Source organism: Aspergillus ibericus (genome assembly GCF_003184845.1).
Source record: "Aspergillus ibericus CBS 121593 unplaced genomic scaffold BO80scaffold_42, whole genome shotgun sequence".
Classification (NCBI taxonomy): domain Eukaryota; kingdom Fungi; phylum Ascomycota; class Eurotiomycetes; order Eurotiales; family Aspergillaceae; genus Aspergillus; species Aspergillus ibericus.
This window is the reverse complement of record NW_020292140.1, coordinates 139,154-163,913: the sequence shown is the minus strand read 5'-3', so window position 1 is coordinate 163,913 and position 24,760 is coordinate 139,154. Positions and strand designations below refer to the sequence as shown.

Below are 24,760 nucleotides of genomic sequence, written 5' to 3'. Positions count from 1 at the left end.
TGCGTCTGGCCCTACGGGGTACTCCGTACAGCATCCCAGGTCAAGCTCCAATGGTTGGCTGAATCGTTCTTTCGACAGCCCCTTCGAGGTACCCTTGATTTTGAGCGAATGTGTAGACTCAGCTCTGCCACGTCGGCGATTCCTTTGACCCGGTGATGAAAAAGCAACTTGCACTGCAGTGGGGAATTCTCAGTTTCGTCCCCGGTTTAAGGGGGGCGTCATGTCCGAAGCTCCCAGCATATGAACGTGGTATCATAGCCTAGTTCACCGATAGATCGTGGCCCCCAACGAAGGAAGATTTTTTTCGCGCAGCCACGAGTACCCCTTACGGCAGTGTGGTGCCTTGCGACGGTGACCTGACTGCGCCTGATTCTAGATGGCAAGGTTCGTTGCACTGGGGGTTTTGTAGACGTCCCGATAAAACCAAGTAACGTCGCATTTCAGCGGCCTCATACAACAAGTCAGTCGTAAGAATGACAATAGTGAAATCTTCAATAGCTGGGACATACCCCCGTAGACTCATCCCTTCACATTTATCCTTCAAAGAGAGGATTGGTTAGCACCTCGGTAGTCGGTAAGTGTTGAAAGCCACATACAAACCCATTGTTCCTGGTGCCGTGGTGGTCGTACTACCGATCGACCAACAACCGCCCCCTGCATCACTGGTACCTCGAGACACCCAGGGTTGAGAGTCGCTAAAATGTGCCTAATCGGCCCCGGATCCCCAATACGGGATAGGACAAAGCCATTTGCCGATACTTAGATAGTATCTAGAATTCGAGAATCGAGATAGTGACCCAGACTCTTCAGCAATAATTTCTTATCGGGGACCAAGCCGTTTCCACGAATCCGTTTCCATCACAACCAAGCACCACTGGCAATAGCTTCAGTTCCCCTCCACATCGCGGGCACGGTCCGTTGGCTGGGGCTGACCGGTGCGCAGTAGGCTGAAACAGGCCCACCGCGTCGTGTCTAAGCTAGTACTAAGCTACCAGCTTGCCTACCTAAAGTTAAGCCATGCATTGAAAGTGTCAGGGCGCAAATTCGCCGATGGGTGATCTGCCATATCGAACAATCGATTCAATGGTTCTGGCATTAATAGTTTGCTTGCTTTTGTTCCCGGATCGAGGGGGAGGGGGCATTATTGAATCAGGGCGATCGGCTGAGGATTGGATCGTTGGGGAGTGGAACTGTCTGGGGAATCGATGGAGTGAACCGGGTTGATGATCCACCAGACAAGGCAGGTCAGCCTGGCACTAAAGAACATGCTAATTGCTAGTTGCGAGTTAGGCTCCCGCTGTGTAATAATCAGTAACAAGAACCGTAACGGACTACTCCGACGGTGGAGGCGCAGAGTCACAATACGTTCCGTCTTAATATGGACGGACTCCTGCTGAGCCCTCAGCGTTCAGACTTCATACTCCAGGTACTCCGTAACTTAACACTAAACCGTTTCTTGCCCTATCACCCGCGTTGCCAGGGTGTTGGTGTTTCAGCGATTCGCATCGTTGGCTAGCATGGCTTCTATCCTGGGACACGACTAGATGGTCCTGCTGAAGTAGCCTCAGCTAGCGACCCATTCTGCTGCAATACCTGGGAAGGGATTCAGCCCTGGCTCCTGGCAGAGGTACGGACTTCTGTAGGGCAGTTCCAGGTACCGCTTTACTGCAGCCGAGGACCATTCCCGTCCGTTCGCGGGCTGACGAGGAGCACACCCAGACCATACGACACCAGTACCAGGGCGCGCTCTCCATGCCCCGAGGGGTCCCGACTATGGCCAGGTTGAGGGCATCATTGGTGGACAGAACAGCCACCCAGCGCTGTGTAGATCAGGCCCCGCCGCATGACCGGCCATCGAAACCGCTGCAATTGCCCCGAACGAGAAGCAGTGACGCCATCCCGCAGACACCAACAACCCGTGATTTTGGCGATGCGATCTGAGGCCCTAAGGGGACAACTGATCAGTGATGTAAACCCGGGTCGCTAGCGGAATTGGTATCTTTTTCCTGGCGCCCTGATAGGCTTCCTCGGGGGCGCAAAAGAAAGCAGGCCCCGATCCCCAATGGTGGGCAATTCCACGTTGATCATATGGAAAGATGGAAGTGTCGTTCCAAACTGTCAGGATCTTCCACACCGATACCATACGGTACGTCGTCAATACCCACCAGTACGGCGGGACAGCGAGCCGGCATCCCACTTGTACCTCGCGGGCCTCAAAAGGAGGTGACTACTTACTGTGCTCGTCGAGGGCGTAACACTGCAGCGGACGGGGTCACCGACATTATTACCCCTAGTCTTCATAAGCAATATGTCAATAAACCCCCAATGTGCACAATTGCCCGGAGTACGGAGTACAGAATGTTCGGCAGAGGACAGGCACAGGTTCCAGGGCACATGCATGAAAGGATGAACCGCCTATGGGCACAGACTCCAGGCCGGTCTTGGTTCATCCCACCGGGTCAACCATGGTCGGATGGCAGTGCCTGTCCATTCGCAAGCCCTCATGCCCAGCCAGAACCGCATGAGTGGCTGGTGCGAAAAGAATGAGCTGCATGGAAGACTCGACTTTGGTTTTCTAGAAGTCATTGCTGGGAGAGCGTGTATGTGGCAACACGGACTGGCAAAAGGGTGACCGCCCAGGTGATACCTACTAGTACTCTCCGTAGATAATGGCCGACTCCCACTGGATGGCTACCCGCCGGCCCATTCAATCACTTCTTCCCAAGGCAACAGGCATTAGCATCGGCAGTTATTGGTTCGGAACACGTCGCGGATCGTACAATGCCTGCTGACGCTAAAAGTTTTCCCGAAATAACCATGCCTCAGCATCACTTTGATACTGAATGCTGGCCATGACTCTGCTTCAGCAGGGAGTAGAAGCCAGCCACTTCCAGGCCGGTCTCGGGGAATCTCAGGCCAACCCAGGACAAAATTATGTGGTCACTGGTCCAACTATCTACTAGTCACCGGCCCGGTTGTCCTGCCCCAGAGTTTTCGTAACAGGATCCATCGGGCCCCCGACAGAGTTTGGTTCGTCTCCATGAAGCCTCCAGACCACACTAACGGGAAACGCAGCTTTTTAGGCCCCTCAGCGCCTTGGATTCTGAACCCTAACCTAAGACCTAAGGACCGTTCCTTTCAGCAATCTAACCTCTTGCAGCCGGGCTAATTTCGGTGGGCTGGCCTGGCGTGAAGCGCGGCTAACCGACTCACGACCTTCACAATCACGGCCAGATAAGACCGACCAGGAGGGATGACGAGGGGACGGAGACAAGTCCGGAAGAAATGCCCACGAAGGCTGCTACGTCGGAGATCCCTTGCGTGGATACATACATACATGAAGTACCTGGGTCGCATTCAAGATCTCAATCTCACCCGAAATGCTTGGTTTGGGTACCGTATGTTACGGGCTGGTCTCTGGACCAGTCTAGATAGGTGGTAGCGGCGGTGCGCACCGAGCATCAGCACCCTGGCTGCATGCTTCAGGTACCTTGCTCTGGACAGAAAATTTTCCTGCTGACATGGAGCGGCATGGCACTTGATGTGTACAACGCGAATACCAGGTGATGGTGGATGGCTTGCTGTTTTAGATGGCCAGCGGAAGATCCAGGGACAAGGCAACCGATTCGTAAAGGTTTCACGGTGAAGTATAGGTAGCCACAAGGCTGACATCTAGGCTCGCATACCTGGAGAGTAAATGTGCGTAAGAATGGATGCGTGTGTGACAGCTTTGCCCTCCGGCACGAGGCTCGTTAAACAATTGATTGCCCAAGGGCCAAGTATCCATGGAATGGCCCGTGGGCTGTGTGGAGCAGCGGTTGGTGTTGTGTGGGTGGTTGCGTCGGGATGGACTTTTTGTCGTTGGTACATGGTACCTCGTACGTGGAAGCCAGAGGAAGGATCCCGATCGATAGATAGATCGACTGCGAGAGGCAACACTTAGCGATCATCCAAGTATACATGATTAAAGGACCAAATAATGTCCGGGATGACTACTGGAGAGGGGGGGGGATGCTATTCGTGGCAGGGTCCGATCAACACCGAAGCAGCAGCAGCAGAACGTGGAGGAAGGAAACGAAACGGTAATACCGAGGATAGGGTCAGGCAGAGCGACCAGACGCGCCACTCCCTTGCGGCCGCCGAGTTGTTCCACTCGCCGCGCCCCCCCTCGACCCTCGCCGAAACCCAAACGACAAGACGGACAGACGGACAGACAGACTCTCGAGTGTCTGACTACCAAACGACTACTTCTTCCCGCTCCCCTCCCGCCTTTCCTCCTCTTCCCTTTTTCTTTCTTCCTTTCCCCTTCTTTTTCACAGAGTTACTCCTGCAACTCTGCCCCGAGATCGATCGCTTTTTCTCTTTATCTTGGCCGCCACAGCCGGTATTTGGTGTCCTGTCTCACGGCCGGCGCCAAACGGTGCGTAGGCTTTGGCCCCCCCTCCCTCTCCTAATTTCTTTGGGTTTTTGTATGTTCCTGTTGGGCTTTTCTTGTTCCGGATCGTCTGCCCGCCCGCCCCTGGTACCTGGGTGCTGCATTGTGTGAACCTCGCTCTGCCCGCCTCTTTATTTGCCCCCCTCTCGGGCCAATCCCTCGACCTCAGTTGCGATTCGACCCTTATACAGGTGGAACGGCGTTTCTGTGACTTCGTTTGGTGCATTGGGTTCTTCGCTGGTGATACCCTTGCTTTGTTGGAGTTTGCCTTCGGTTTCTGCTGGTCCGATCGGTTCGACGGACCACACCCCTCGACCTCGAATACTCGCCTTGACGGCTTTTTTCCTTCTTCCCGACAGGTCTTCCTGTTCGGCTGATATCAATAACTCAAAAAAAAGACACCAATTCGGCGCAGAGACCTGAGACTGCTCTGCCCCTCACTCGATCCCCTTCCCATATATTTGATACCTCTATCGTCGCGAATCGTCGCATGTTCCTTTCCCAGTAACCGCGGCGATGCTTATCGATGGCGAGAAGTGGGCTTGTGAAGCTTGCGTCCGGGGTCACCGTGTCAGCAGCTGTCACCACAGTGGTAAGTGGCGATCCTCCTGGAATGGAGCTATCATAAATTGTCGCAATCGCTAACGTGGCTGGCTGCAGACCGCCCCTTGACCCACATCAACAAAAAAGGCCGTCCGGTCTCTCAATGCGCTCACTGTCGCGGCCTACGCAAGTCACGGACAACCCACACTAAGTGCGAGTGTGGTGACAAGAAGAAGAATTGCCACAAGAATGACTCAGATCCCCACGCTGCTGAAAAGCGGGATCTCAAGCGTGAGCATGATGGGCATGGTACACTGGTTCATTGTTTCTGATCTGGATTTTACAGAGGACTCCCGTCCAAGATGTGGCTGCTCTCATGGACAGCGCTGCACCTGTGCGCTGAAGAAGGAACCCCACCTGGATACCGTCCCGGAGACCGGCTTCCCTCAACCCCCAGCTGCGGTTCTGTTGGATCAGCCCAAGAAGCCGCAGCTGACGTCGACCAAATCGGAGAGTACCCTGACTATTTTCCGGGATGGTCACCACAAGCCGGCTCATAAACACAACGACATGGCTCACAAGTGCGGCCTGCCCTATACGATACCCCGGTCGCACACCATTCATGCGACGTCCGACGTGGCCCGCCGCTCGGTGGACCACCTGCCCTTGGCCCAACCGACCATGCTCAATGAAGGTCTCGTTGGCCAGCCTGCAGAACCGTCGCACCCTCACGGACTCCATCGCCGCGTCAAGTCCGAACATGGTTCGCCAGAGAGTGCTCCCGTCGTTTCGCCGGACAACGTCCCGACAACCGTTCCCCCACTCGACATCTCGTCCTTTTTCCCTCAAGTTCAGACAACGGAGAACCCCGGCGACCTTGGCGTTCCCGAACCGGTCTCAATGCCTATGAAGACGCCTCTTGACCAGCTTGTGACCTCTGGGTTACCTTTCGATGTGTCGTCATACTCATCCTTCCCTACTACCGCAACATCGCCTGTCAATTGCGTGGCATTCCAAGATCCATACAAGGAGCCCTTCTTTACATCACCAGAGGGCGACATGTCCCTGGGATCGACCGCATTCAGCGCTCCTCCAGTCGATTGGTCGAGCTTTCCTCTGTACTCCTCGGAAGTTCCGGCTGCGACGAGCACTCAAGCGCCCTCCTACGCAAGCTTCGATTACAACTCCATGGGCCCCGGGTTCCCGGCGCCCTCTTCTTCCGGGGATATCTCTGAAGCGGATGAGTTCGCGCCCATGCCTGGATTGGGGCGCACTGGCAGCGACCTGCACGACCTCAACAGCGTCAGCGAGGGCTCCGATATCGACCATTACCGCATCAGCTCGGCATCCTCATTTATCGGACTTCCTCAGGCGCAGCTCCTGGCGTCGAACAACCTGGAGTCGATCGACATCGATGACTTCCTCAAGTCCGCCAATGAGTCAACGGCCGCGCTGGAGCATCAACTCCAGGCTAATATGGGCTTGGACGCCAAGCCCCTTCCAGCTGAGGACGCCTTTGGCATGTCGACTGCAGAGGCGTTCAAGCCAATGAGCACGCCTCCGGGCAGCATGGCGATGACGACACCTCCGACGGATGCCGTTTGGGCCGTGGGGTTATACGACCCCAACGCCGCGTCCATGGGCGATAACAACGAGGCCAATTTCTATGTGCCGCCATGGGTGCAATAGGGCCTTGATGGGACGCGGCTTATTATATAGCATTGCGGTCTGTTCGCGCACCTTACCACCACCTCCACACCGTCTGAGTGACAAGCACGTCTTCATGACCTTGATGAGAGATGATGATAAATGCCTGATTTCTCTTTGTTCTATTTAGCAGTCCGCGAGAGACACTAAACTATAGCATCCAATTATAAAGATTACATGTTCGATTTGGGCCTTGGCCGGGATTGCCTGCACCTTTGTACATTTTGCCGCTGTATGTGATTTGCGTTGAGCTCACCAGCGATGCTGTTTTCTCGCGTATATAGAGCCAGTTGCTGCAGCGTTTCTCTATAGACCGCGGGTCCTTCTGATGAGTTCTGAGTCATGACAATCATTGTGGAGACCTGAATCTTCCGATCTGCAGTGGATCATCCTTGATCCTAGGGTAAGACAGGGGGAGGCTGGAAGAGTTAATCGGGGTTACGTCAACTGCACAGAATGCGATGGATTCTTGTGCTGTGCCCTGTCGTCAACTGCCCTTACCAGTCACCTAGTCAATTACGGAGTAGTAAGCAGCTAGATCGATACCCAACCAACCCCGAAACCCAATTCTGACCGGTCCGTACTCTGTAAATACATCGTAGCCAACAGGGAACGTTTTTATTCCCTATATAGTAGTAGCGGTGAGCCGGATAGTCAAAGTCCGGCGGTGTAGTGACTTGCAGGGGTTCCATCCATCCTGGGTCTGTCACTCGTCATCTGATCCGTCATTTCATTCATTGATCATTCCCCCCATCCCTGCTGCATGCATGCCTTGATCCTAGTAGCTTTGCCCCCACCCAAGTAGTTACTAAATCAGGTACCAGTACCCAGTAGGTGCGCTGGAGTAAATTGGTGACAGTACACACTGCGGAGGACCTTCCTATCATCTCCTCAAGAAATATCACTGATGGGTTATGTACGATATTTTTCTCATCCGTGAATATAATACATACATAGCTCGATAAATACATACAAAACTGAAGATACAGACTAGACGATTACACCTTGATGAAATAAAAATAGAAACCCTTCACCCCACCAGCCTTATAATTCTCGACTATGTATATCATATATATAGTATTCATGTATATATAGCAGATATCACCTAGAACCAAGAAAAACGGTTGAATAAGGACTCCAACAATGACGAACCAAACTCCCCAAAAGCCAAGTCCCAACAAGCCTTGGATAGGCAAAGCTTGTCTAATCCCCCCTTGCATGAACTTTCAGGGATGGGGTGCTTGCTAGGGTGTCCGGGGGTTTGTTAGTGTCAGCGGGATGTAACATGCATAAAGGGGCTTGATGGGATGGAGTGTGGGTGGGCATTGGATGGGTTAAATGCCTCATGTGAAGTGGGTTGATGTTTAATAGATTGGGGTGGTAGGTACTCCGTAGCTATCTCCATATCTACGTATGATCTACGAAGCAAATACTAGCTCCTACCTACCTAGCTTACGTATCTAGGATATGGACGGGATTATCTCTGTACCTGGTTGGGGATTTGGAAATTGGTCTGCTTCTGGTGGGATTATATGTTGTTGTTATCACTAAAAGGGGCGGGGTGGAAAATGACCCCGTTCATTCATTGTGGAGATATTACTTGATTAATGGCAATGAGTAGTAGAATAGTGGCGTACTCTAGTGCTTCCGTTCCTATTTATATATAAATGATTGCCATGCCACTTCCCGCGATGCAGATGGTGCCGTGGGCGGGAGGTGGAGTGATATATATAGTGTCGGGTAGGGAAATATTCCGTTTGTGACGATACATCGAACAAAGTTATAGGCTATATATACTTCCTAAGGAATAACGGCGGGTCATGGAGATTGACTTGCTGATGTTTCAATTCTAGCGCTCTGAAGCCAACGATGTTGTGTTGTATTCTTGGATAGGTCAAGTCTACGTTTCACCCCTTAATAAGAACGATCATTGCAATTCATGCACTTGGTTCTGGACTATGAGATGATATAATCTCTCACATTCTCCGTAGGATGCCTGGCGTTCTGTTGTCGTAGATCAATAGGTATTTACTCATCATTGGGAGACGTCTGTCCTATGAATGCATGATAGAGTATTATAACACCGTTAGATACTCCGTAAATAACAACAAAGAACGTAACATATTATCATTAGATATATCAAATACGCTGCTAACATTTAAGCCAACTTGCTGGTGTCCTGTAGATATTTTCTCATATATTCCTTCACAAAACCTTAAAAGCCATGTTGACCCTGCGAAGATTCATGGGATCCTCCCTGAGATTGCGAGTTGGAGTATCCGTTGCCCCACGGTCCAGTGGATTGTCCAGAACCAGGGTAGCTGCCTGAGGAGTGCCCCGATGAAGGAAAGCTGGATCCACTTGAATGTCCTGAGAATCCCGACTCAGGGTAGGAACCCGTAGAGTGCTCAGAAACAGGGTAATTAGATCCGCTCGAAGGGTTCTGAGAAGACCCAGAACTAGGATAAGTACCCGTTGAATACCCAGAAGAAGGATAGTTGCCCGTGGTGTGTCCGGAGGAAGGATAGCTGGATCCGCTGGAAGATCCCTTGGAGTATCCAGTGCTAGGATAAGTACCCGAGGAGTGCCCAGCAATGGGGTATCCGTTGCTTGACAAACCAGTCGACTGTCCGACGGGGTATCCATTGCTCGAAAGTCCAGATGATTGTCCAGAAGTAGGGTATTCGCCATGGGACTGACCGGAGGGGTAGTTCGACCCAGTGGAGGCACCCTGAGCAGACCCAGTACCAGGATAGCTTCCCGTAGTGTGTCCAGAGGAAGGATAACTGGTCCCGCCAGAAGAACTCTCGGGATATCCAGTATTAGGGTAGGTGCCCGAAGAGTGCCCAGTGCTCGGGTATCCGTTACTTGAGGTTCCAGCTCCCTGTCCACCAGGGTATCCGGTGTTTGATCCAGGTTCAGTATACTGATCACCAGTGCTATGTCCGGTTTCAGAAGAAGTTCCGGTAGACTGACCACCCGGATACTGAGCGCCTGAAGTGGAGCCTTGAGGATGCTGGCCCCCAGAAGAAGATCCAGTAGATTGACCACCTGAATACTGACCACTTGAGGGGTGACCCTCGGATTGTTGACCTCCCGAAGGGGCTCCGGTGTGTTGGCTGCTTGGGTACTGGCCGGTAGAAGCCCCAGTAGTCTGACCTCCTGAGTACTGGCCGCTTGGGGGGTAGCCCTCAGATTGTTGACCTCCCGAAGGAGATCCAGTGTGCTGGCTGGTAGGAGCCCCAGTTGACTGACCGCTTGAAGAGTGTCCTCCAGAAGATGACCCAGTGTGCTGGCCGGTGGGAGCCCCAGTTGACTGACCGCTTGGAGAGTAGCCCTCGGAAGGAGATCCAGTGTGCTGGCTGGTGGGAGCCCCAGTTGACTGACCGGTTGAAGAGTATCCCCCAGAAGGTGACCCAGTGTGCTGGCTAGTGGGGGCCGCAGTAGACTGGCTACTTGAGTACTGGCTCGCAGCGGTGCTAGTCGGCCGATAACCAGATGCGTGGCTCGTAGTCGTGTATCCAATATAATATCCGTCTTCGTAAGCGCCTGCAGAGTCGACGCTTGTCGGGGCTTGGTTGCTTGGCGATGAGGCTGCGGAGTGTTGGCTACCACTAGAAGCACCACTAGTAGACGAACTACTTGGGCGCTGGCCATGGGAAGGGTAGCCCTGGGAGGACTGGCCGCTAGGAGCACCAGTGGACGAACCACCAGAGTATTGGCCATTTGGATAGCCCTGAGAAGACTGGCCGCTAGAAGGAGCGCCACTAGATGAACCCCCGGGATACTGACCATTTGACGGGTAGCCCTGGGAGGACTGGCTGCTAGGAGCGCCACTGGATGAACCCCCGGGATACTGACCGTTTGACGGATAGCCCTGGGAGGATTGACCGCTAGGAGCACCAATGGACGAACCACCAGAGTATTGGCCATTTGACGGGTAGCCCTGGGAGGATTGACCGCTAGGAGCACCACTGGATGAACCCCCCGGATACTGACCATTCGTGGGATAGCCTTGGGAGTACTGGCTTTGGGATTGTCCCTGAGGTTGTCCAGCACCAGTATAGCCGCCCGGGGTACCCACCGAGGTCCCAGTAGGGCTGGAAGGAGCCGTGTTGTGAGGAGGTGCGGGCGACTGCTGATAGTCGGAAGAGAAGTTCGGAACGGCAGTGCCCGTGGGTCGGTTGATTCCATGGAGAGCCCCAGAAGGAAGGCTAGAGGGCGTGCTAGAAGGCGTAGCTATGCCGCCACTAGCCTGGCTTTGCCCCTCCATGGGCCCGCGAAAGGGCCAGTCGGGCGTAAAGGGGAATCCGCTTGCAAAAGGATCGGAAGGCCATTGGGGCTGGCTACTCGGAGAAGGATCACGTTTGGCATTTGGGTTGTGGATAGGAACCGCGAGAATAGAGCTGCAGAAAGATAAAATGAGCGTGGCTGTTTGAGCCTTCATGATGGCTCAAGACAAAAACTGGTCTGGATTTCAAGGATAGACTAAACCAGTACGAAAGGGGGACAAAGAATGAAAAGCAGTTGGTGGTCGACTGGGATGCGCGAGAGGGCCGGATAACCTCAAGAAGGGAGACGAAAGGAAATGCTTTATATATTGAGAAACCAGCATTATGACAGCCAAAGTGTCTCCAAGGCATGGCGAATCGACGGTCTCGAGTTGCGCCAGCACACATAGCTCAACCACAGGAATTGCATTTGTTTGGGCTTTGGAGAAGCCATCTCCGTTACTGTTTCTGTCAGACACTCTGCGGAGAACCAATTGACGGCATGACATTGGGTTTGTTGACATCCCCTTCATTGTTTCTTTTGGCTTCTTCAGGATAATGCTTGCAAGGGTGAGGAATCCTGAGGGTTCCGTGATTTAGCGCAATTTCATTCCACAGACAGTATGGCGATCCAAGGAATGCACCGACTATGGGCCCGTACCACGGTGTCGGAGAGAGACTTGAGATGCCGCTTTCGAAGTGAGCGAGACAGCATATGAAGTCAAGGGGATCACAAACGGCAGCTGTCCCTCTAGTATCAGCACAATGTTCCTGTCCTTAGGGTTGGCAGAGAGAAGTTTCTGTAATTAGTAGTTATGGTCTGGCAACGTTCATATGTCCACCCATATTAGCGCCAGAATCCAGGCCCACATTGAACATTCCGATAACTGCGAGGGGGAGCGGGACCAGTAGATAGCTGTAGCAGAGCATCGCACCCTCGTGGCGGTCCACCATCCCTAGATTCTTGACCAGCGGCATCCCAGTACGTCTCAGATGATCGGATCCAGGGTCCGTCTTGTCCCGTTCCTTAGACAGACCCCCACTTCCCATTGCACATCAAGCGGAGGCTTCGAGCAGAGAACTCTTAGCGACTGATAGAGGGGCTATGCAGACCCAGCTTGTGTAACAATTGGCCAACGCAGGTACGTCATATGCTTATAACTCAATTGTAGCTCTCTACCCAGAGGCTCAAACCCCAGAGAGGCTATGTCGCTCGCGTGGTTGTCGCCACGCGAAATTGAGTAGACGCTGGGTACTGGTATAATTGGTAGAGATAATTGACTCCCTTGGCTGTTCCCCCAATTGTTCTAGGCCTAGCCACCGAGGCTAATCAAGTCGTCTCTATCGCAAGCAGAGAAGCCGAAGAATCTCATCAGCATATGCGAGAGAGTCTGCAGAAAATTGTATGCTGCATTCTGCTGGCTGCTCATATTGCTTATAGCGCGAGAACGCCGTCGGTATGAACAATATAACTCGACCACTCATCTCAGAGCCCAGAACCAGGATGTCTTGCGTATTCCAAGTTCATTGCCACGATGCAGCAAGTTGTCGGAGATTCCTGATGCCGGGCTACGGCGGACGATAGCCGCCATCGGCACAAGCACTTGGCAGCGATTTTCTCGACTTTTCTCCTCATCGTCCATCTCAAAGGTCTATCTCAATATTGCTATCACTCGACGGCTGGTCTAAGATCCTTCTTTCTATCTGGTCCTTTCTAGACCTTTGAATAGGGATTAGCGTTATCTCCGATGGAGTCTGTTGTGTTCAGGATACTGCTAACAAACCACCAAAACCCACTACTCTTCCCGATATAGCCGCATTCTTGCGTCCGTACTGCCTCCATATTTGACCTCGAAGGATAAGCCCAGTATGGCTGTCAGTGAGACAGCTCTGCCTTACGATGAACCGTCTATTTCCACAGTCCTCAATCTGGCGGGATTTCTTCTAGCTCTGAACATGGTCAATGCCTGCCTGGACAAGCTCCTATACTGTGGACTGATAGGTCAGCTGTTCATCGGCATTCTCTGGGGAACCCCCGGGGGGAAATGGCTCGACCGCGATACAGAAACAGCGATCCAGCAGCTGGGATACCTGGGTCTGATCATGCTCGTATACGAGGGTGGTCTGTCGACATCACTTCCATCCGTAAGAGCAAACCTTTTCTTGTCAATTGCCGTGGCTCTTACCGGCATCGGAACTCCAATGGCTTTATCATTCATCCTCATGAAGCTGGTTTCTGCGACACCGCTCCAGGCTTTCTCTGCCGGAGCGGCCCTTAGCGCAACCAGTCTGGGCACCACTTTCACCATCCTCTCAACTACTAGGCTCATCAAGACACGGCTTGGTACAATCACTACTAGTGCGGCCATGCTAGATGACGTCGTGGGTCTGGTTATGGTCCAGATCATTACAAACCTCGGCGGAAGTAGCAACTCGTTCAGTCCAGTGACCGTCATTAGACCCATAATCGTTTCCCTTGGATTCGGTGTAGGTGTGGTGCTGGGATGCAGATTGTGCATCGGACCAATCTTGCGCATGATCTTCGCGAAGAGAGACATGATACCGGGTGTCATGAAGACGCTCCAGTTTGCTTTTCTGGTTTACACATGCCTCTTGATCGGGTTGATAGCCGGGGCCACTTACGCAGGAACATCCAGTTTGTTCGCTGCGTATCTCGCTGGCGTCATGACTTCGTGGATTGATGATTTTTTTGAAGGGAACTTGCAAAGAGAGTGCCATGTCACTAGCAATACTGATGACTTTGCTGAATCAAGCTGTGGAAACATTGCTCAGGACATGCAAGGCAGATCCACGCATCCTGCAGCTCCAAGCATACCCCACGAAAAGACCCCAACTGGGAAATTGGCGTATGAGAAATACTACGCCCCACCTGTCAGTCGAGTTTTGACGCCTCTCTTCTTTGTCAGTTACCTCTTCATCGTATGAATGGCATGCTAATGCAACTCAGGCGTCGATTGGATGTGCAATCCCCATCACTGAAATGTTCAATGGGATCGTGGTATGGAAAGGGATAGTCTATGCTGTTCTCATGTCCATTGGAAAGTTGGTCACAGGGATATGGTTGGTTAGACTCTCCTTCGGACGAGTATCGAACGTGATCCGCGCTTTATCGACCCCCTGTCATTATGTGGCGTTGTTCTGCACTCATATGCCCAAAGCAGAGTATGGAAGAAAGGGTAGTAAGGATCAGGGCAATCGTGACGGCCAGGCGGATAACCGCTCTCAAGAACAGCCTGTCGCGCGTGGGAACGAGTCAGAACAACAATCTGGCCCAGACTCGAACGGCGGGCATGAAGGCCATGATGGAGCAGGTTCCAATACACCTGCGAAAGGACATGCAGGTCAGCCAGGGCAGCCTGCGCCGTCCGTTTCCTCGCCTCCCAAGCCTAAATCCCTCTATCCCCCGTCGATCCTCGGACTTGCAATGGTAGCTCGAGGCGAGGTAGGCTATCTCGTTGCATCTCTCGCGGAATCAAAGGGGATCTTTGGTGAGAGCCCGGCTGGTGGTTCTTCCGAGGCCTACCTCGTCGTTATTTGGGCCATCTCTTTGTGTACCTTGATTGGACCAATAAGCGTTGGCACCCTCGTCAAGAGAGTCAAAACTCTGCAGCAAAGACGCATCAACTCGGGCGGTCCAGATCCTTTAGGAGTCTGGGGTATCTGATGGGTCAAAATCTTGGTAGGGTGGAGACAACCATGCGGCTCTTCCAGGCTTCCAGGATTGGCAGTGAGTTTTGGCAACGGTCAACATCCGGCTGCAGCTCGCATGAGCCGATGTTTTGGTGGGCGACTGCCCCAGGTCCTATTCCTGGACGGAGAATAGAAGGAAGCCGTAGAGTAAATAAGGCCAACGAGTGACGGAACTAGTGATATTAGATGCACTAGATATCTGTAGAAATCGCGCTGTTTCCCTTTTGTGGACAGGAGGAATCGACTCCGAAACCCCAGAGACATCACGCAGGTTGCCGAACGGAACCTATCCCTATGCTTGGTGAGGATTTCGAAACTACCAGAGTTGATCTGGGGGCACAATATATCTATCACAAACGCCCCCGGAGATGATATACTGGTCAAAATGCCACTGACAATCCGATACGGCTCAATATAGATATGGCTGCTGAATAGATCGATGTTGTAGCTGGGTACCTGCTAGCTAAGGCTTGATATGTGTCCATGTCAGCACAGCACCTGTCATTAATCAATTCAATTGACCGAAACTCTACCCCGTAGTCCATATCTCACTGACAGCTCTGTACGGAGTACGTTCCCTGTAGACGATCAGAAACTTCCCGGAAGGAGACGAGTTAATCAGATTTTTATAAGTGATGTCCAAAGCGCCGATACCTGATTAGGCCGCGAGATTAAGGTTCTTATCAGCGAAAACGACATGTCAAGGTGAGAGATGCAAGCGGCATCCTCTCCGATGGCAGTCGGTGGAGGTTGGCGGTTGCGTTGGGGATGGATCACATGCCTGGTATGGTAGGTATGTTTGTTTTATTGTCAATCTCGTCTTCTCAAGCGTTTCCAACCAGGTGTCGGTGCCACCAACCTGCCTTTACCACCATCGTGATCACCAGCTATAAAAAGCAAACGCGACCCTTGAGACTTATGACGTACATATTCTTTTATAAGTAAGCTCGCGCGGGCTTCGCGAACCGACTTTGCCCAGCTAATAATAGCAGGCTTCACATGCATGCTGATCGTGTAGCTACCTGGTCGTCCTGGGTTTCCACGTACCTCCAAACACGCGTCTCAACCGAGCTACTGCATGGAGCAAAATTCAATAGCTGAGTTGTTGCGTCGCCACGATGTGACTTGTCCAATGGCCTTAATCACTAGTACAGGATGTGATGTGTAGGACGCGGTCGCGAACTCCAGGCCGTTTCTGAAGACAACAGTAAGAGAACAGTAAGCGGTGTTTCCCAGCTTCAAAGGAATGTATGCTTACCGATACTCATCACTGGCTTTGGTTGTCTAGTATCACTTCTCGTGCAATAACGGAGCTTGGTCGGACGCAAAAATCGTTTCACTGTTTTACGAGGAAACGGCACAGCTTCTTTCGCTAACAAGGCCAATCTTACCGCATTGATCTTCTCCTAAATCTTGGTTCTGCGTTGGCTGCGATATTGACTGGATGGCTAACGGGTTATCCGGTCAAGACCAGCCGGGTATCGGCACTAGTGAACCCTTATGTACCTTGCGCTGTAGCTTGCAGTAGCGGATCGAAGCTTCTGTGAATGCAATCGGAAAGCTTCCTCAGCTATCCGGCAATTTGTGTGGCCCTGCGTTGCTACCACACACATATTGCAAACCAAAGGGGCACACCATCCAAGGGGAGCTCCTTGGAGAGACAAGACGTCATATTTCAGAAAGGAGGATCACCCTCGTTCTCCTTGGAAGCGAGCACGTACTGCAACACGAGCTCCCTGTGCTTGTTGGGCGCGAATCATCTTTCGATCAGCCGAGACTCTTATCGGGTTCCACCCTGCAGTCACTATCAAGATCTGCCACCTAGACGCGTCCTATGCAGGATCAAAGCTCCTGGAGCCTCCTGGGGCGGAGACGAGGAGCGCAGGACCGAGGGTTCAGGACAGATCATCTGCGGCCCCCTCGCATGCAAGCCGGGCCCTTGGCAGCAGTCGTGCCCAAAATAGACAATTTTTAGCTTTTTGGGTCTGCTACTTCCTTCCCCCCTCTCCTATCGGTCAATATTGTAGGGGAAACAGGGGCGCTAGGAAAAGTAAGAGGCGACAAAGCGGCCCAAGCAGGTAGACGATGGACCCTGGCCATGAGGTGGCTTGTTGCGGTGTATCTCTTATCCTTACACTTATAAAGCACCCTCGACCCTGCTCATGATCATTGAACTTCTCGATATATCAAGTAGCCTGAGACCGCTCGTTTAGCTCGTCATTAGTCTTATTGAAGACTTTCGAACCTCATATCCTTCGCTTGTGATACCCGCAACTATCCAATTTAGACGATCAAAATGCGTTTCATCAACATTCTTATCTCCCTTGTGGCATTCGCTGCTTCGGCCTCTGGTATGAACCTCCATGATCCGATATTAGAACGTCGTTGGATTAACGCCAGCATGCCATAGCCATTACAATCACCCAGCCTATGGCCGGCGACCAGGTGGACTTTAGCAAGTCTTACACCATCAAGTGGACGACCGTTGCGTAAGAGCCATCTACCAACTGTTACAAAGCAATCAATGAAACTGAGCTTGGCCTCGCATCAGATCCGACCCTTCGAACTTCACCATCGTGCTCGTCAACATGAACAGCCAACCCAATGTCAGCAAGCAGATCGCCAATGTCAAGACCTCTGACAACTCTTACACCGTGGACAAAGTCACCGGGATCCCGGTTGCGTACGTTTGCTCAGAACCCAGTCGCCTGTCTGTGATCCGACTCTAATCAATGCGCATAGTAACGGCTATCAACTCAATGCCGAATCCAACACCACCACGAACACCGGCATTCTGAGCCAGTCCCAGCAGTTCAATGTGACCAAGGTTGGCAAGGTTGAGACAAGTAAGGAAAATTCTATTTCATCATCACCATCAACATCATCAGCACCAGCACCATGTATCCGCCCAAGCACCAGCACCACTATCACAAGAACCACTTCCCGTCCCTGCATCAACCACCAGACTACTTCACCATCATCTAGCACCACCCCCTCCAGCTCCGCAAGATTGGGTGAGTACATACAGGGTGCAACACGAATGAGACTAACCACCTCGTCTTCCCTCACCACAGCTTCCTCCGCCACCACCAGCGCCACTCAGACCGCTGCCGCGTCCACCTCGTCCGCCGGATCCGCCTCGTACACCGGTCCCCTCTCTGGTTCCGTCGCTGTTTTTGGCGCGCTCGCGATGGGCGTCCTCGGTGAGATGCTGTAAGTGAAAGAACAGGTACTTCGCGTTACACGATCCGGTCAGCGGTCAGAGACGCGATCGATGACGATTCCCGAATCGAAACCGAACCGACCCGACCCGACCCGACCCTCCGTCGTTCCCTCGCACGATCGACCCAAATTTAAAACATGGCACGCAGGTAAATCAGCTGGCGTCATGATATTTCCGCGATGAGTGACGCCAGTCATATTTGCTATTACCCCTCTGCCTTGATCCCCCTTCCCCGAAACATTCCCCCTTTCTTATTGTCTATCCTTTATGTCTTCACACGAGTGAAACGATCTGGTACATTATATGGTTCTCTTGATGATATTATAGTTTCAAATGATGTATGGATGGATTTCATGGCACTATTATTACATTCTCTACTTACCTTATCATTAATCCAACCAATCTTTTCCCCCTCCAAAGCGGCATAATAACCTATCGCGAAACTCATAGCCATACACGGCATTGGCAGACTGCAAACTCAATATCCTGCAAGGAGGACACTGCATCTACAGTAACCACACGATATCATCTACCACTCATCATACTCCCCGACCATCAATTACCAACAACCAAGCACAGCCCCACCCGTACATACATACACACATACATACACACATACATGCAAATAATCAATATCCCAAACTAACTTCACTAGTCCCTCTAACTCATTGACACACTCGCATAATCATCGAACATGTCACAGATTCTTCCGTAGTATTTATCCCGTGCTACTTACACCAGCCCGATTGGGAATCCAACTGACTGACCGTACATTGTAGCCTGTTTGGTACATATGTAGCTGCCTAATGATGCCTCTCGCTCGCCTTGTGGTAGTGGTGGTGGGGGTTACAAAGGGTGTCATTTCACTGGTATGGAGAGGTGTAACTGTTACACATGATTGGGAGGACTTTGGCTAGGTAGTATGGAGTAGTCGATAGGTTAATGTGGGAGAGGTAAGGAAGAGAAAGGAAGATATTCGGCGTAACTGGGTGCGTGGGTATGTGTGTGACAGGTACTATTTTAACTGACACGGTCTGAGAAAGTTTGGGAGAATCCCGTCCCGATACGAAAGCCAAACAAGGAATGTGGTGGGTGGATTGGATGGATAGATCGTATGCATCGATGAAAGTTACGGTTCCGTGCCATGGCAGTTACGTATTTGTCCAACCACAGATGGAAGCATGGTAGGTATTGGTATTGATTCCAATGGGTATATTATTCCTGGTTAGAAGTTTACAGGCATTCTTACAGAGCAGCTACGGAAATAGCACTACGTCAGGGCGACCGCAATTTGGGTAGTGTTGTGTTGCTGCAGTGTTCACAATGATCCCATCATAGAGTCAGCGAGGAGAGACCCGGTGATGCTGGCGCTGATCGCCGGCGAAGAACTGTAGTTGTCGTTGATCCCTTCTCGGGGACGGTCCCAGGTACGGATGTGGCCTGGGTTGGAGGGTTTGTTAGCGTATGAGGATAAAGGCTGGAGATGTGGAAAGGTCGTGTACCTTCAAGAGAAGAGGTCATGATAGAGTCTTCTTGGAATCCTAGCCAGCAAATCGGGTCTTCGCCGACAATTTTAGACTACTTGGGTTAGCTTCTATAGGGCAGAAAGCTGCAGGATGTGGATTACCATGATCGGTGGGAGGAGGGCTGTTCGCGCCCTGGGCTCAACAGGATGACGAACGGTGGGATCGTAACTGTTGTACGTGTTCGCGGTTTCTTGGGAATCGGACCTCATTCGGTTTGCTCCGCTGTCGGCTCGATGGCGGTTGTATTGTTGGGTGTTGGGAACTACCATGCTGGTGCGTTGGCGGGCGCTGACTTGATGCTGTTATAACCTGGTCAGTATAATAGCCATGTCACGTTGAGAATCGGTGAGAAACGTACTACCCTAGGACGGTGCAGCATTCCCACGCTGAAATCCCACAACAACAATCGACAATCGTCACCGACGCTACCAAACCGGTATGTCCGTTCATCGCAGCGCCACGGGTCAAAAGCTACCGCAGAGACCCAGGAGTTATGGCCCTGACAACGTGCGACAATTTTGCGCTCTGGCAATGACCAGATCGTCACCAGATCGTCCTGGCCTCCGGTGACTATGTATTTGCCGTCGGGCGACCAGCAGACGCAAATCAGTCCGCCATAGTAGCTCCGGAAAATATCCAAAACCCTAGCACAATGTCAGCTCGCATGTTGCTATCCTAGCAAGGGGACTATAATTGGAACCGCAGCGTACTCTTCCTTAAGGTAATCCATTACTCGCAGCGAGCCATCCTCCAGGACGACAGCCAGGTGTCTGCGGTCCGGAGAGAAGGCAAATTGTGAGATCTTCTGGTTCGCAAGTTTCCACAGCGCAACCGGATTCGTTTTCTGGTTCCTGGAGTTGACGGATTTCAAGATCTGCAGTGGTTGTCGGCCCGGCGACTTCACCATCTCAACAGACGGACTGCTCAGCTCTGGTGTGAAAAGGGCATCCTCTTTCTCCTTGTCGTATACCACCAATTGGCCATCGGCATGGGCGGCCATGAAGAGAGTCTCCGAACCCGGTATCCATCTGATATGGGTCACAGGAGAATTATTGACGACTCCGTTCTTGTTGATCCGCGCGTATTTCTGCGAGATCGGCTCGTACCATATGATGTCGCCAGCCGACGAACCCATGACAACGTCTATGTGTGACGAGCTCTTGGTCAGCTCATTAATGTCGTGGCTGATCATGTGCGCTCTGGTGAACAGTATCTTGGTGACGGGTTCTTCCTTCTGCTTTGCACTGAGGTCTAGCCACTGGAACGCTCGGTTGATGTTGGCAAAGGCGAAAAGCCCGTCCGGATTTCGATCGTTCAATCGTTTCGTGGCCGCTTCATGTGTGATGACTCGCGAAACGAATGACGAGCTGCTCTTTATGATGTTGTTCTTTGGTTTCCGTCTCTTCAACCCTTCCTTCACAACTGGGGCCGCCAAAGCTGGGTTGCCCTCTCCAAACAGAGGTGCAGTTCCGGCTCCGTTCAGAGGGGGGTTGGGAGTCTTGACCCGGCTACCAATGCTAACTAGTGAGAGCTTGACGCCGGCTGTCGGAGGGGTCGGAACGGTCGCGAGCGGATTGGGATTCACAACGGGGGCTTCGGAGGGATGAGGAGGAGGCGTGGCCAAGTGGAGGTTATCTCTGAGGTGGTAGGTACCTGTCGGCGCCATGAGGGTCAGTCAATCTGCAATTCCATGAGACCCTGCGTCAACGCGCATGAGCAAAAGCGCACCGCTTCGGCAACATACCTTCACCGACTTGTAAGGAACAGCCACCCTCCGGATGGCTGAGTATATTGTTGGTTTCTACAACGGGCACCGCCATGCCATTCGACGCTCCGGCCGCATAAGCGACGGGGACGGTGTAGCGAGGCGGAGGTGGGGGAAGGACGCTGATTCAACGGGTCAGCCACAAGAAGGGACGCAAAAGAGTCGTCATCACAGCGCAAGTAGGGCTGAAGGGCTGTAGCGCTGTTTGACCACCAGGGAATCCAACACCGGCCTATGATGCGCCCACGAGGCGGAGATAAGGGACCAAAGACGCTGATAACCAGGCCTCAGCTGGATTGGGGCGAGTCTTACAACATGGCTGCGGATGCGACAGCAGACACACTGGCCAGCTAGTAAATTAAAAAGGATTTCGGGGGTGGTGTGACAGGGGCCTGGGAATGCGCGATAGGCTCTCGACAGGCAATCGTCGTTGGGACTCGGAGTTTCCCTCCCCCCAAGAGCGGCACCCTAGACGGTGCCACTCAGGGTGGCTCGTAACGTTGCTAGGTTATGGCTGGATGAGTCCAGAGAGAAGGGCTGGCATGTGCCTGGCACTGCGATCGGGGCGGACGGAGGAAGCAAGTCGTTGTCGTGCAAGACACGGCGGGACCGGGGATCGGGTCTCTGCGAGGGCTACCGGCTCGGACGAGGGATCGATCGGAGCGGGGGTGGGCAACCTCGTGGAGGATTTCACGAGGATTCGAGAGATGCTGGATCTGGTTGGATTAAATACCCCAGAGTTGGAGATGAAGACGGAGATTAGGAGATACGCCGAACACGACGCTGCGCAAGGGCCTTGAACCTGGGGAGAGACTGACGGGGATTTGAAGCCAGAGAAGAGGGAGCGGGAGGTCATTCCGGGGTTCGTTCACGTTGACGCGTGGGGCCGGCCGCCATCTGCCAGGCCTCAGAGGCTCAGCCTTCACTCCCAGCGCTGCTAACGGGCGCAAGAATCCCACTAGTCGTCATAGCCCAAAGTCAATCCCACGCCGGGCACACGATCCTATTACGCTTCTCCATTGTTGTTACCGACATGGCACATTGAAATGAAAAGTGGATCACCCGCCGGAATTAGGCCGTTTATTATGCTTCCCCGGTTAAACTCACCATGCGTGCGAGCAATAATGATAAATCGTATCCTAGGTAGCCCCAGGCATTTAGACGATAAAGAATCAAGGGTATCTATCTAACTCCACAGAAATTCTATTATCGCCGGACTGACTTCCCCTCACCCCCCGCTACCACTGACCCGCCGCCATATCATAACCGCCGCCGCTCCGGCGCAAACCACCGCCCCGAGAGCGATCCCCCACGCCATCCATTTGCCCTCGACGTCTTCCTCGCTGCGCGGGAAGGCCGTACTGGGCTCCATGGCGGCTTCTGCGATGTGGACAAACACCTCCTGGATGGAACTCCAGGTGGCGCTGACATGTAGGGGCGGGCTCGACATATTCAACATGGCGGTATACTCGTGGGGCTGATGTTCTGCCCGCTGGGTGGTCCGATCCAAATCTGCCTTAAGAGCAATAAACACACTCGGTAGCTCCTCCAAGTGAGGATATTTGGCACGCAGTGCAGGGATGTATGCGAAGGAATCGGGATCCGACGAGTCATACGTGTACACGATGACATCGCACTGATCCAGCAGTTTCACCTGATTTTCGAGAATGGCCGGTTCCAGCTCTCCGAGTTCGTCCAGAATGAGATAGCATTGCTTGCCCCCTGGAAGCTCAACCGTGTTAACAGCGGTTCGAGGCTGAATGGTTGGGTGATACGTGGTGCTGAATCCGCGGGAGAGGAAAGCATCGAGGAGCGCAGATTTGCCCGAGCCTGCAGCTCCAAGAACGTGGCCAAGGACAACATTGCGCCCCACCCGACCAGGTCGCCTTCGTCGCTTCCGTGGCCGCGTAACCTTGAGGGCTGCTGTGGTGGAGAGGTTGCTCCGGTCGGATGACTCGAACCCCAGGTAAGCTAGATACTCCAGTGTCGTCTTGGGCGACGTGAATGTAGTCATACTCCATTGCGCCAGCCATCCTTGGAGCGTGACATGTCCAGCTTCATTGCGAACGGTGGAGGATGGGAAGGAACCGTCCGCCCAGGAAGCCGGCAATCCTGGCGTCGGCGCGAACAGCGATGCCAGCTCAGCATCATTCAGACCTCCATCGTTGTCCTTGTCCGAGAGAAGGAAGAGATTGACGAAGAACCGGTACCCTTCAGGTGAGAGCTCGGCTGACGCATAAGGGGGCACATCAAACCTTGGGTGGAGGAAGTTTTCCTGCAATGATAAATTATCCGTATACTGGAATGCTCTTAAGATAATCCAGACTGTCTCATGACGACCCTTTTCCGCGTACATCTTGTTTAATTGTATGAAGCCGCGACAGTCGATACCTGAAGTAGTGACTGAGTGAGGATGCGTCCTCTGGATAGTCTCCTTGATGTGGATCAAATCCTCCTCACTCAATGGCTTCTCAAAGCATCTCATCTGAAATTCCTTGATCTCCTTATCGGAAAGGTAACCATCCCTATCCTTATCACTGAGGTAAAAGATCCGCTGCAACGCCGCGATGGCTGCCGGCTTCAGGGAGGATTCTTTAGAGTCGAACAGCGGCGCGATCGGATGGGTAACCGCCTTCTGGCAGAGAAAGAAGGCCTCATTGACATTCCGATGCTCACGGGCACTGGTGCGGATGCAAGAGTCAATTTCCTTGAACTCCGCCATCAATGGCAGCATTTCCTCCTCGATGACCTGGGCCTCGGTATGGTCTGCGGCGAGATCGGACTTGTTCGCACATAGAACCACGGGGACATTGACTCCCAGAGAGCGGAAATATGGCAGCCAGAATAGAGCGACCCTCTCATAGCTGTAATGATCCGAATATACGAGTAGAATCACGTTTGACTTCCGGATTTCCCTGGCCAGATTATTACGCTCCTGCGGAAGAGAGGAGGTGTCCACCACCGTCGTTGTCGTGACATTCTCGGGGGTACCGATCGTGGGAGGAATTGTGATTTGAGGTAGGATAGGCTGGATTTTATTCGTAACGAAAACCCCCTTCACCAGGGAGGTTATGAGGCTGGACTTGCCAGTGCCCTCATCACCACAGACGCAGATACGCACTGGAGGACCGTTAGCAGATGGGTTACTAGGGTATTCGACATATGCACATCGAACCTGTAGCCATTTGTGATCGGAAAGATAAAAGGCGATGGACGACGCCCTATCCGGTTTATTGGGACATGCCTTGAGAGATGCGTGTTATCGAGGCCAAACCGATTGGAGCCCAGGCCAATCGAGAACGATGTCACTAGGGACGGTCGGCTGGGATTGCGATGATCATCGGAGCCTCGGCGGTGGCAGTGCCGTCCTTGCAGCCTCAGGTTCCGGTCGGTCGGAACTTCTTCCTTGAGTGGCTTGACGAACAGAGGGGATGAAACAATCAGGGAAACTCACAGTGGGAAGATGGAATCCATTGGATTCATTTCCATGAGAGCCAGTCCCAGTGAACTGGGCCGGCGAGCTACCACGATCCAACCGAGGGAAGAAGCTGGTCGAAGCGGCCCCAGCCACACTCCCCG

At 52.7% G+C, this 24,760-nt stretch overlaps 8 protein-coding genes across 8 annotated transcripts; 5 read left to right on the top strand and 3 right to left on the bottom strand.

The window, feature by feature from the left end:
- The first annotated feature begins 1,742 nt into the window (after positions 1-1,742).
- Positions 1,743-2,615, top strand: BO80DRAFT_184904 (uncharacterized protein). Its single transcript, XM_025714058.1, has one exon. It carries the CDS (start codon positions 2,089-2,091, stop codon positions 2,545-2,547), a length of 459 nt encoding a protein of 152 aa, XP_025572047.1. The 5' UTR covers positions 1,743-2,088; the 3' UTR covers positions 2,548-2,615.
- Positions 2,616-5,227: 2,612 nt separating this feature from the next.
- On the top strand, positions 5,228-6,667 carry BO80DRAFT_437569 (copper fist DNA binding domain protein; the record flags this gene model as incomplete). The annotated part of the gene is made up of 1 exon (XM_025721006.1): positions 5,228-6,667. One exon carries the CDS (start codon positions 5,228-5,230, stop codon positions 6,665-6,667), a length of 1,440 nt encoding a protein of 479 aa, XP_025572046.1.
- Positions 6,668-8,534: 1,867 nt separating this feature from the next.
- Positions 8,535-11,229, bottom strand: BO80DRAFT_184654 (uncharacterized protein). Its single transcript, XM_025714054.1, has one exon. It carries the CDS (start codon positions 11,130-11,132, stop codon positions 8,901-8,903), a length of 2,232 nt encoding a protein of 743 aa, XP_025572045.1. The 5' UTR covers positions 11,133-11,229; the 3' UTR covers positions 8,535-8,900.
- A 1,483-nt stretch (positions 11,230-12,712) lies between these two features.
- Positions 12,713-14,681, top strand: BO80DRAFT_184658 (cation:proton antiporter). The gene is made up of 2 exons (XM_025714055.1): positions 12,713-13,878; positions 13,925-14,681. Exons 1-2 carry the CDS (start codon positions 12,826-12,828, stop codon positions 14,639-14,641), a joined length of 1,770 nt encoding a protein of 589 aa, XP_025572044.1. The 5' UTR covers positions 12,713-12,825; the 3' UTR covers positions 14,642-14,681.
- A 2,116-nt stretch (positions 14,682-16,797) lies between these two features.
- On the top strand, positions 16,798-17,977 carry BO80DRAFT_184662 (GPI anchored serine-threonine rich family protein). The gene is made up of 5 exons (XM_025714056.1): positions 16,798-17,018; positions 17,078-17,156; positions 17,219-17,350; positions 17,410-17,513; positions 17,742-17,977. The coding sequence occupies exons 1-5, from the start codon at positions 16,964-16,966 to the stop codon at positions 17,882-17,884; spliced, it is 513 nt and encodes a 170-aa protein (XP_025572043.1). The 5' UTR covers positions 16,798-16,963; the 3' UTR covers positions 17,885-17,977.
- A 1,090-nt stretch (positions 17,978-19,067) lies between these two features.
- On the bottom strand, positions 19,068-21,525 carry BO80DRAFT_427984 (WD40 repeat domain-containing protein). Its single transcript, XM_025720147.1, has 6 exons — positions 21,161-21,525; positions 20,127-21,069; positions 19,775-20,060; positions 19,518-19,715; positions 19,393-19,468; positions 19,068-19,330 (listed from the first exon to the last, which is right to left on the bottom strand). The coding sequence occupies exons 1-6, from the start codon at positions 21,234-21,236 to the stop codon at positions 19,209-19,211; spliced, it is 1,701 nt and encodes a 566-aa protein (XP_025572042.1). The 5' UTR covers positions 21,237-21,525; the 3' UTR covers positions 19,068-19,208.
- Positions 21,460-22,181, top strand: BO80DRAFT_184650 (uncharacterized protein). The gene has a single exon (XM_025714053.1). The coding sequence runs from the start codon at positions 21,580-21,582 to the stop codon at positions 21,979-21,981; it is 402 nt and encodes a 133-aa protein (XP_025572041.1). The 5' UTR covers positions 21,460-21,579; the 3' UTR covers positions 21,982-22,181.
- A 1-nt stretch (position 22,182) lies between these two features.
- gem1 (ERMES complex Ca(2+)-binding regulatory GTPase GEM1) lies at positions 22,183-24,655 on the bottom strand (the record flags this gene model as incomplete). Its single annotated transcript, XM_025723385.1, has 2 exons — positions 22,183-24,327; positions 24,636-24,655. 2 exons carry the CDS (start codon positions 24,653-24,655, stop codon positions 22,410-22,412), a joined length of 1,938 nt encoding a protein of 645 aa, XP_025572040.1. The 3' UTR covers positions 22,183-22,409.
- Between the last annotated feature and the right edge of the window lie 105 nt (positions 24,656-24,760).